This window comes from Oncorhynchus masou, chromosome 23, assembly GCF_036934945.1.
Source record: "Oncorhynchus masou masou isolate Uvic2021 chromosome 23, UVic_Omas_1.1, whole genome shotgun sequence".
NCBI classification, from domain to species: Eukaryota; Metazoa; Chordata; class Actinopteri; order Salmoniformes; family Salmonidae; genus Oncorhynchus; species Oncorhynchus masou.
In genome coordinates this window covers 6,450,712-6,463,211 of record NC_088234.1, presented here as the reverse complement: position 1 = coordinate 6,463,211, position 12,500 = coordinate 6,450,712, and the positions used below count along the sequence as shown (strand labels likewise).

The 12,500-nt window shown below is 45.9% G+C and overlaps 1 protein-coding gene across 1 annotated transcript in view; it reads right to left on the bottom strand.

The window, feature by feature from the left end:
* dysf (dysferlin, limb girdle muscular dystrophy 2B (autosomal recessive)) overlaps window positions 1-12,500 on the bottom strand; it is a 272,132-nt gene that overhangs the window by 55,935 nt on the left and 203,697 nt on the right. Inside the window, 1 exon segment of the mRNA XM_064931015.1 lies at window positions 10,249-10,305. Within this exon segment, the coding sequence (XP_064787087.1) occupies window positions 10,249-10,305 (57 nt within the window).

Here is a 12,500-nt window from a genome sequence, read left to right as displayed (position 1 = left end):
TACAGTTGGTTACTAGTTACAGTTGGTTACTAGTTACAGTTGGTTACTAGTTACAGTTGGTTAATAGTTACAGTTGGTTACTGGTTACAGTTGGTTACTAGTTACAGTTGGTTACTAGTTACAGTTGGTTACGAGTTACAGTTGGTTACTAGTTACAGTTGGCTACTTGTTACAGTTGGTTACGAGTTACAGTTGGTTACGAGTTACAGTTGGTTACGAGTTACAGTTGGTTACTAGTTACAGTTGGTTACTAGTTACTGGTTACGAGTTACTGGTTACAGTTACAGTTGGTTACTAGTTACAGTTGGTTACGAGTTACTGGTTACAGATACAGTTGGTTACTAGTTACAGTTGGTTACTAGTTACAGTTGGTTACTAGTTACAGTTGGTTACTAGTTACAGTTGGTTACGAGTTACTGGTTACAGATACAGTTGGTTACTAGTTACAGTTGGTTACTAGCTATAGTTGGTTACTAGTTACAGTTGGTTACTAGTTATAGTTGGTCACGAGTTACTGGTTACAGTTACAGTTGGTTACTAGTTACAGTTGGTTACTAGCTACAGTTGGTTACTAGTTACAGTTGGTTACGAGTTACTGGTTACAGATACAGTTGGTTACTCGTTACAGTTGGTTACTAGTTACAGTTGGTTACTAGTTACAGTTGGTTACTAGTTACAGTTGGTTACTAGTTACAGTTGGTTACTAGTTACTGGTTACGAGTTACTGGTTACAGTTACAGTTGGTTACTAGTTACAGTTGGTTACGAGTTACTGGTTACAGATACAGTTGGTTACTAGTTACAGTTGGTTACTAGTTACAGTTGGTTACTAGTTACAGTTGGTTACGAGTTACTGGTTACAGTTACAGTTGGTTACTAGTTACAATTGGTTACTAGTTACAGTTGGTTAATCATTACAGTTGGTTACTAGTTACAGTTGTTTACTAGTTACAGTTGGTTACGAGATACAGTTGGTTACGAGATACAGTTGGTTACGAGTTACAGTTGGTTACTAGTTACAGTTGGTTACTAGTTACTGGTTACAGTTGGTTACGAGATACAGTTGGTTACGAGTTACAGTTGGTTACGAGTTACCGTTGGTTACTAGTTACAGTTGGTTACGAGTTACAGTTGGTTACTAGTTACAGTTGGTTACCAGTTACAGTTGGTTACTATTTACTGGTTACAGTTACCAGGTAATTCAGGTTCTAATTGGAATATATTTCGAGTCGACCACGTGAGAATTGTATGATAGTTTGGAACACAGACACTGGTCTGCGGGTGTTCGACATTTGTGCAGTAATCATCTCAGTTCGAGTTTATTTATATTTTGAAATAGACCAAGAGGGAAATGACTGACATGACGTGACTCTAGAGTTTTGAATACAGACACGGGTCTGTGTGTTTTGTCAAGAAGACCTTTTCTCACAGTCTGGTTGACGTCTCTGACGTACAGAGAACAAAGACCAGACACTCTCTAGGGACAGATCAGCTTCAAACGGCCCCTCGTTCTCTCAAACACACACACACACACAAACAAACACACACACACACACTCCACCATCATGTCACTCCACACTCCGCCTGTCTGCCTGCGACCTTCAACCCTGACAGGAACAGAAGGTTCAAACACTCTCATGACGCAATACACACCTTTCCTTTAGTGTGTGTGTGTGTGTGTGTGTGTGTGTGGCGCCAGGACTGGCATGATTCTGGATCTGGAGGCAATCAACTATGAACAAAAAAACAGGCATGATTTTTAGGGCAGAAGTGTGTGTGTGTGTGTGTGTGTGTGTGTGTGTGTGTGTGTGTGTGTGTGTGTGTGTGTGTGTGTGTGTCGGGTGGTGACGTGACCTTCAGTGTGATGTAGAACTCATGAGATGGGCTACAATGCAGTCCACACATTACAATTAGTTGGTGATAGATTGATTTGTGTTGTAACAGTGGTTTTTACAGAGACTTGTCGACTGCTCATGCCCAGTCACTTGTGTGTGTGTGTGTGTGTGTGTGTGTGTGTGTGTGTGTGTGTGTGTGTGTGTGTCTCACACCCGACCGCAAGGCGCTACAGAGGGTAGCGAGTACACCCCTGTACGTCACTGGGGCCGAGCTCCCTGCCATTCAATACCAGGCGGAAAGGTTCCAAGACAAGGAACATAATCTAATTGGGATTTCTTGAACCTAATATTGCAAATTTACTTACGATGTACACTGAACATAAAAATAAACTGAACATGCAACAATTTCAAAAGATTTTTCTGAGTTACAGTTCATATAAGGAAATCAGTCGATTTAAATAAATAAATTAGACCCTAACCTATGGATTTCACATGACTGGGCAGGGGTGCTGGGGCCCCAGGTCCAGCCAATCAGAAAGAGTTTTTCTCCACAATGGGGCTTTATTAATAGACAGAAATACTCCTTTTATTGTTCCCAGCACAAGGTGCACCTGTGTAATGATCATGTTGTTTAATCAGCTTCTTGATATGCAACACCTGTCAGGTGGATGGATTATCTTGGCAAAGGAGAGATGCTCACTAACAGTGTATATAAACAAATTTGTGCACAGAATTTGAGAGAAATAAGCATTCTTTTTTTGTGAGAATGGAACATTTCTGGGATTTCTTTTCCCCAGCTCATGAAGCACTTCACATGTTAAATGTATATTTTTCTTCAGTGCAGATTAAAACACGGGTGAACTGTTGGAATCACAGAAATACATTATTTTTTTCTGATACAATGGTTGATGTTGTTTGTTACAGGTTTTGGTTTTTCCATTTAATGTTTTGAGGTTGGACTTTAATCACGTGCAGCACGTTTAACACATTAAAACGTATTGTTTGGTGTCATCTCGTTAGTCAGGACTGTGTTACACCTGTTCTGTCTTGTCCACCTCGTTAGCAGGAAGGTGTTTTACCTGTGCTGGTCCAGGTGCTAATTAAGAGCGGCTGGCCCAGGTGCTAATTAAGAGCGGCTGGCCCAGGTGGTAATTAAGAGCGGCTGGCCCAGGTGCTAATTAAGAGCGGCTGGCCCAGGTGCTAATTAAGAGCGGCTGGCCCAGGTGCTAATTAAGAGCGGCTGGCCCAGGTGCTAAGTAAGAGCGGCTGGCCCAGGTGCTAAGTAAGAGCGGCTGGCCCAGGTGCTAATTAAGAGCGGCTGGCCCAGGTGCTAAGTAAGAGCGGCTGGCCCAGGTGCTCATTAAGAGCGGCTGGCCCAGGTGCTAATTAAGAGCGGCTGGCCCAGGTGCTAATTAAGAGCGGCTGGCCCAGGTGCTCATTAAGAGCGGCTGGCCCAGGTGCTAATTAAGAGCGGCTGGCCCAGGTGCTCATTAAGAGCGGCTGGCCCAGTTGCTAAGTAAGAGCGGCTGGCCCAGGTGCTAATTAAGAGCGGCTGGCCCAGTTGCTAAGTAAGAGCGGCTGGCCCAGTTGCTAAGTAAGAGCGGCTGGCCCATGTGCTAATTAAGAGCGGCTGGCCCATGTGCTAATTAAGAGCGGCTGGCCCAGTGCTCCAGCTGTCTTGAGAGATGTGGAGGGTCAACACCTTTTTAGTTGGTGCTCACTGTTGGATTTCTCAAAAAGCATTCCTTTATCTGATCTTGAACTGTTTTCATTTTGCTCAATGTTTTGTTTTGTTTCCTGTCTTTACGTTTGATGTGGGTTTTCCTTTTGTTTTCCTCTTAGTGGACGCACACGGTGGGCATCTTTTAGGTCCCAGTTGTTGTTGCTAGGCAACTTTCAGTGGACACACCCACATGAGTGTCATCACCCCCATCAGAACCCTCTCCTAAAACCCCACCTGTTTAGTTTTGGTTGCAGTCAGTGACTCTTTGTTCGTTCCCCCCCTTTTTGTTTGAGAGACTATTACGACGCCAGGACAGCGGAGTCAATCACCACATTCCGGAGACACCTGAAACCCCACCTCTTTAAGGAATACCTAGGATAGGATAAAGTAATCCCTCTCACCCCCCCCCCCTTAAATGATTTAGATGCACTATTGTAAAGTGGCTGTTCCACTGGATGTCATAAGGTGAATTCACCAATTTGTAAGTCGCTCTGGATAAGAGCGTCTGCCAAATGACTTAAATGTAAATGTATTATTTGGTTTTCTTGCTGGGGAAACATAACAGTTGTTTTGCATGACAGGGTAGGAACCGAAGTGTTTATCAGCGTTTCCCCTTTTTGCATTTGAATGTTACATTCATGGTGTTTGCACACAATCTATCTCAGGTATTTGTTTTCATTTTATACATTCATGATTGCCCATCTTTATCCAGGCTGTGAATAATTATGGACCTGACTGAGATCCCCCCCCCACACACAAAAAAATGTAAAATAAGTGACAAGAAAAGATGAGTGAAAGGAAGGAAAGAAAGTTGAATTTAGTTCTACAAGTATTGGAGTCTTGCTTCACTGAGAATCCAGAACTTTGACCAACATTCCTCCTCACACTAAACCACACACTGGTGCAGAGTTCACTCTCCTTAAAATGTAACAGTTTTAGGATATCATGTTTAAAGGCCTGGGTAAGATGGAAAACCCGTCGTAGCTGGAAGTGTATGGAGAATATCTGAGGAGAGACAGAACGTCTGGATTAAAGGCCTGGGTAAAACCCATCTAGCTGGTAGTGAAGGGAGAATATCTGAGGAGATACAGTCAGGATTAAGTTGTTCCCTAAACAGTGATCTAAGGCCCGTTCTGTGGTGTTAACTCTCTTGGTTACGGTTAGGTCAGCGAGAGTCATCTGACCCTGGGTCTGTGAAGGGATTTGAGAATGCCTGAAATTGTAATTTTATTCTTGAATTTGAATTCAAGTAGTAAACAGGATACAGAATTGTAATTCGAAATTGAAGTAAAGGCAAAATAATTGATTTGAGTGAAGTTCAATTAAATTCAAAATCCTTCTATTCCATAATAGGTATCATGTAAACAAATATACATCTATCAAACATTAAAACATGTTGCTACATACGTATTGTTGAATTATTTTTTTTCTTCCAAACTCTTAAAACCTGTTGCGACTCGAGTGGCAGTATTTTAATTTTTCTAAAAAAAACGTTCCCTTTTTAAACGGGATATTTTGTCAGGACAAGATGCTAGAATATGCATATAATTGACAGCTTTGGATAGAAAACACTCTAACGTTTCCAAAACTGTAAAGATATTGTCTTTGAGTATAACAGAACTGATGTTGCAGGCGAAAGCCTGAGAAAAATCCAATCCGGAAGTGCCCCAGGTTTTGAAATCGCTGCATTCCAATGAGTCCCTATTCAACTGTGAGTGTGCTATGAACCAGCTTACGCTTTCTACGTATTCCCCAAGGTGTCTACAACATTTGGACGTAGTTTTACGCATTTATGTTGAAGAATAGCCGTAGGTGGCCACATTGCGTAAGTGGTCACATGGTGGCTCCGAGAGAGATTCTCGCCTAAAATACAGAGGTAGCCATTACTCCAATTGGTCCTAATGAAAAACAAATTGTCCCGACAGATATATTATCGAATAGATATTAGAAAAACACCTTGAGGATGGATTATAAACAACGTTTGCCATGTTTCTGTCGATATTATGGAGCTAATTTGGAATATTTTTCGCTGTTTTCGTGACTGCAATTTCCGGGCGATTTCTCAGCCAAACGTGAAGAACAAACGGAACTATTTCGCCTACAAAAATAATCTTTTGGGAAAAAATGAACTTTGGCTATCTACCTGGGAGTCTCGTGAGTGAAAACATCCGAAGTTCATCAAAGGTAAACGATTTAATTTGATTGCTTTTCTGATTTGTGACAAGGTTGCCTGCTGCTAGCAGGGCATAATGCTATGCTAGGCTATCGATAAATTTACACAAATGCTTGTCTATCTTTGGCTGTAAAGCATATTTTGAAAATCTGAGATGACAGGGTGATTAACAAAAGGCTCAGCTGTGTCTCAATATATTTAATTTGTGATTTTCATGAATAGGAATATTTTCTAGGGATATTTATGTCCGTTGCGTTATGCTAATTAGTGCCAGGTGATGATTACGCTCCCGCATGCAGGATGGAGAACATCAAGAAAAACAAGACCTGTAATGCAAATATTCAAAATCATTATATTTTTTACGAATCACTTACATTTTGTTCAATATGGGGAAAATGCTACATTTGACAGAATGCATTAGTTTAACCCTCAAGTTGACCCTGGGGTTCTTCAAAAAGACGCCAAACAAATGAAATGGTTGGTGGAAATATAATGATCTATTCTAAGCACTAGAAAAGGTTAAAATAATACCTGGTTTCCAGAGAAAAGTTAAATATTCCTTAGTAACTGGGAGACTTCAATTCAACTCTCTGGAATTTATTTGAATTGCACTGGATTAAATTCAAATTGCACATCTTGTGGGGTAATTCAATTCAGATTGTACATCTTGTGGGGGTAATTCAATTCAGATTGTACATCTTGTGGGGGTAATTCAATTCAGATTGTACATCTTGTGGGGGTAATTCAATGCAGATTGTACATCTTGTGGGGTGTGGGGTAATTCAATTCAGATTGTACATCTTGTGGGGGTAATTCAATTCAGATTGTACATCTTGTGGGGGTAATTCAATTCAGATTGTACATCTTGTGGGGTTGTCCCCACCTCTGTCAATGGTTTAGGGGGAGTGTAAACTAATCCTAGATCAAGCTAATCCTACCCCCCCCCCCCCCCCCCAACACACCCACACTTTTGTGAAGAGGGCACACCTCAAGAGGCTGAAAAGATTTGGCGCCATTGAGAGGATCTTGATTGGCTGCATCATCGCGTTGCTATGGCAACTGTAGCAAAGTGTGGCTACTTTGAAGAATCTCAAATATAAGATATATTTGTATTCGTTTAGCACATTTTTTGGTTACTACATGATTCCATTTGTGTTATTTCATAGTTTTGATGTCTTCACTATTATTCTACAATGTAGAAAATAGTACCAACAAAAATTTCGGAACAACCCTTGAATGAGTAGGTGTGTCCAGACGTTTGACTGATACTGTATATACACTGACACCCCAACAAACACCCTCACAACACAGTCACACTGACAGTGATCGAAGGCCGTTTATGTTCATATGAAATACTACGCAACTCGTTGCCATTGTGAACACACAGTCAACAAGTTGTTTCATACCTTCAATGTGAAAGGAGGATTTCAGAGTTTGAAAACATGCATTAGTTGTCAATAATCAATTATCAATTATCAATAATCAATAATCAATAATCAATTAACAGCCACAGCAAAGGACTTTTCATTACGACACACAAGAACCTTATTCTGTCTCAATAGGAATATGCACAAGACAATACGAGGTTAAGCGATTTATTGAGAGAGATGAAACAGTTCTGAGAGAAGAAGAAGAGAGAGGAAGAGAGGGATAGAGTGAAGAAGAGGAGAGAAGAGAGGGCTAGAGAGAAGAAGAGGAGAGAAGAGAGGGCTAGAGAGAAGAAGAGGAGAGAAGAGAGGGCTAGAGAGAAGAAGAAGAGAGAAGAAGAGGAGAGAAGAAGAGAGGGATAGAGAGAAGAAGAAGAGAGAGGGAGAGAGAAGAAGAAGAGAGAAGAAGAGGAGAGAAGAAGAGGAGAGAAGAAGAGAGGGATAGAGAGAAGGATAGAGAAGGATAGAGAGGGATAAAGAGAAGAAGAGAGGAATGGAGAAGGGGCGAGGGGGGGGGGTGGAGAGAGGGATGAGAGAGGGATAGAGATGGATGGAGAGAGGTATGAGAGAGGGATAGAGATGGATGGAGAGAGGGATGGAGAGGAGTAGAGAGGGATGAGAGAAGAAGAGAGGGATAGAGAGGGATGGAGAGGGATGGAGAGAGGGATAGAGAGAAGAAGAGTGGTAGAGAGGGATAGAGAGAAGGAGAGAGGGTAGAGAGGGATGGAAAGAAGAAGAGGGTAGAGAGAAGAAGAGAGGATAGAGAGAAGAAGAGAGGTAGAGAGGGATGGAGAGGAGAAGGATAGAGAGAAGAAGAGAGGGGTAGAGATGGATGGAGAGGGATAGAGATAAGAAGAGAGGGGTAGAGAGGGATGGAGAGGGGTAGAGAGGGATGGAGAGGGATAGAGATAAGAAGAGAGGGATGGAGAGGGGTAGAGAGGGGTAGAGAGGGATGGAGAGGGGTAGAGAGGGATGGAGAGGGGTAGAGAGGGATGGAGAGGGGTAGAGAGGGATGGAGAGGGATAGAGAGGGGTAGAGAGGGATGGAGAGGGGTAGAGAGGGATGGAGAGGGGTAGAGAGGGATGGAGAGGGGTAGAGAGGGATGGAGAGGGATAGAGATAAGAAGAGAGGGATGGAGAGGGGTAGAGAGGGGTAGAGAGGGATGGAGAGGGGTAGAGAGGGATGGAGAGGGGTAGAGAGGGATGGAGAGGGATGGAGAGGGATGGAGAGGGGTAAAGAGGGATGGAGAGGGGTAGAGAGGGATGGAGAGGGGTAGAGAGGGGTAGAGAGGGATGGAGAGGGGTAGAGAGGGATGAGAGGGGTAGAGAGGGATGGAGAGGGGTAGAGAGGGATGGAGAGGGGTAGAGATAAGAAGAGAGGGGTAGAGAGGGATGGAGAGGGGTAGAGAGGGATGGAGAGGGGTAGAGATAAGAAGAGAGGGGTAGAGAGGGATGGAGAGGGGTAGAGAGGGGTAGAGAGGGATGGAGAGGGGTAGAGAGGGATGGAGAGGGGTAGAGAGGGATGGAGAGGGATAGAGATAAGAAGAGGGGTAGAGAGGGATGGAGAGGGATAGAGAGGGATGGAGAGGGGTAGAGAGGGGTGGAGAGGGATGGAGAGGGGTAGAGAGGGATGGAGAGGGGTAGAGAGGGGTAGAGAGGGATGGAGAGGGGTAGAGAGGGATAGAGATAAGAAGAGAGGGATGGAGAGGGGTAGAGAGGGATGGAGAGGGATGGAGAGGGATGGAGAGGGGTAGAGAGGGGTAGAGAGGGATGGAGAGGGGTAGAGAGGGGTAGAGAGGGGTAGAGAAGGGTAGAGAAGGGTAGAGAGGGATAGAGATAAGAAGAGAGGGATGGAGAGGGGTAGAGAGGGATGGAGAGGGATGGAGAGGGGTAGAGAGGGATAGAGAGGGATGGAGAGGGGTAGAGAGGGGTAGAGAGGGATGGAGAGGGGTAGAGAGGGATGAGAGGGGTAGAGAGGGATGGAGAGGGGTAGAGAGGGATGGAGAGGGGTAGAGATAAGAAGAGAGGGGTAGAGAGGGATGGAGAGGGGTAGAGAGGGATGGAGAGGGGTAGAGATAAGAAGAGAGGGGTAGAGAGGGATGGAGAGGGGTAGAGAGGGGTAGAGAGGGATGGAGAGGGGTAGAGAGGGATGGAGAGGGGTAGAGAGGGATGGAGAGGGATAGAGATAAGAAGAGGGGTAGAGAGGGATGGAGAGGGATAGAGAGGGATGGAGAGGGGTAGAGAGGGGTAGAGAGGGATGGAGAGGGGTAGAGAGGGATGGAGAGGGGTAGAGAGGGATGGAGAGGGGTAGAGAGGGATAGAGATAAGAAGAGAGGGATGGAGAGGGGTAGAGAGGGATGGAGAGGGATGGAGAGGGGTAGAGAGGGGTAGAGAGGGATGGAGAGGGGTAGAGAGGGGTAGAGAGGGGTAGAGAAGGGTAGAGAAGGGTAGAGAGGGATAGAGAGGGATAGAGATAAGAAGAGAGGGATGGAGAGGGGTAGAGAGGGATGGAGAGGGGTAGAGAGGGGTAGAGAGGGATGGAGAGGGATGGAGAGGGGTAGAGAGGGATAGAGAGGGGTAGAGAGGGATAGAGAGGGATGGAGAGGGATGGAGAGGGATGGAGAGGGATAGAGAGGGATGGAGAGGGATGGAGAGGGGTAGAGAGGGATGGAGAGGGATGGAGAGGGGTAGAGAGGGATAGAGAGGGATGGAGAGGGATAGAGAGGGATGGAGAGGGATGGAGAGGGGTAGAGAGGGATAGAGAGGGATAGAGAGGGATAGAGAGGGATAGAGAGGGATGGAGAGGGGTAGAGAGGGGTAGAGAGGGATGGAGAGGGATGTAGAGGGGTAGAGAGGGATGGAGAGGGATGGAGAGGGATGGAGAGGGATGGAGAGTGGTAGAGAGGGATAGAGAGGGATGGAGAGGGATGGAGAGGGATGGAGAGGGATGGAGAGGGGTAGAGAGGGATAGAGAGGGATGGAGAGGGATGGAGAGGGATGGAGAGGGATGGAGAGGGATGGAGAGGGATGGAGAGGGATGGAGAGGGATGGAGAGGGGTAGAGAGGGATAGAGATAAGAGGCTCATACGTACATGTTGGCTGGAGGAGCCAGAGATGTTAATAATGGCAGAACTGGTTCCGTCTGTAAACTACAACAAGAACCACAACCACAACACAACCACAACCACACAAACTAGTGTCAGCACTAAAGCAGGTTAGGGTTAGACCACAGCATTCACCTTCAACGACAAGTAAAACAGAATGTATCAGAAGTTATACATTTATACATACAGTTATACTAGCGCTGTATACCGTAATGAAAAAATACTATTCACGTACATTTAGACCACACAAACACACACACACTCAGAATAGAATAGACATTCAATGGATGATCACAGTCAGTCAGTCTTCTAAGAGAAAACAAAAACAAAACACGTCTGCAAAAGATACAGGATCTGTACAGTATCCTAATCGGACAGACAATTTACATTTACATTTATTTAATTTAAAGACATTTTACGGTGTAAACACTGATACCATTGACAGAGAGGCTGATGGGAGTTCGTTGAGGTGCATCATGACAACAGCAGATGGAGAAACATGACGCCGCGATTAAAATATGACAGCAGCACATTAATAAATGGTTTTAGCATGAAAAGTGTTAAAATGACGCAGTTGTGAAGATGAGAACATTGGGAATGAAATCAGGGCATTGCTAGTTTTGTTGTCCAAGCGCATTTTGGGTGTAGTCATGGAATTATGACAGAAAAAGAGACCTGGTGTTGTTGGCTTCTTACAAAAAAAAACACACAAAGAGTAAAATGTGTCTGTAAGACACGTTGTCTAGTGTGAGAGACTCCACCCACTGTAGAGACTCCACCCACTGTAGACCCCCACCCACTGTAGAGACCCCACCCACTGTAGAGACCACACCCACTGTAGAGACCCCACACACTGTAGAGACCACACCCACTGTAGAGACTCCACCCACTGTAGAGAGACTCCACCCACTGTAGAGAGACTCCACCCACTGTAGAGAGACCCCACCCACTGTAAAGAGACTCCACCCACTGTAGAGAGACTCCACCCACTGTAGAGAGACTCCACCCACTGTAGAGAGACTCCACCCACTGTAGAGACTCCACCCACTGTAGAGACTCCACCCACTGTAGAGACTACACCCACTGTAGAGACTCCACCCACTGTAGAGAGACTCCACCCACTGTGTAGAGACTCCACCCACTGTGTAGAGACTCCACCCACTGGACAGAGACTCCACCCACTGGACAGAGACTCCACCCACTGGACAGAGACTCCACCCACTGGACAGAGACTCCACCCACTGCACATAGACTCCACCCACTGGACAGAGACTCCACCCACTGTACAGAGACTCCACCAACTGGACAGAGACCCCACGCACTGCAGAGCGACTCCACCCACTGCGTAGAGACTCCACTCTAAGAAGTGGGCTACAAGTGAAGACGGACACATCGGTGACTCAACTGCATGTGGGTCCCTCTTATCGAATGCCTAGGGGACATAGCAGATGGCCTTGGTGCCCTAGCAGATGGCCTTGTTGCCCTAGCAGATGGTCATGGTGCCCTAGCAGATGGCCTTGGTGGGATAGCAGATGGCCTTGGTGCCCTAGCAGATGGTCTTGGTGCCCTAGCAGATGGCCTTGGTGGGATAGCAGATGGCCTTGGTAGGATAGCAGATGGCCTTGGTGCCCTAGCAGATGGCCTTGGTGGGATAGCAGATGGCCTTGGTGGGATAGCAGATGGTCTTGGTGCCCTAGCAGATGGCCTTGGTGGGATAGCAGATGGCCTTGGTGCCCTAGCAGATGGCCTTGGTGGGATAGCAGATGGCCTTGGTGGGATAGCAGATGGCCTTGGTGCCCTAGCAGATGGCCTTGGTGCCCTAGCAGATGGCCTTGGTAGGATAGCAGATGGCCTTGGTGGGATAGCAGATGGCCTTGGTGGGATAGCAGATGGCCTTGGTAGGATAGCAGATGGCCTTGGTGGGATAGCAGATGGCCTTGGTGGGATAGCAGATGGTCTTGGTGCCCTAGCAGATGGCCTTGGTGGGATAGCAGATGGCCTTGGTGCCCTAGCAGATGGCCTTGGTGGGATAGCAGATGGCCTTGGTGGGATAGCAGATGGCCTTGGTGCCCTAGCAGATGGCCTTGTTGCCTTAGCAGATGGTCTTGGTGCCCTAGCAGATGGCCTTGGTGGGATAGCAGATGGCCTTGGTGGGATAGCAGATGGCCTTGGTGCCCTAGCAGATGGTCTTGGTGGGATAGCAGATGGCCTTGGTGCCCTAGCAAATGGTCTTTTTGGGA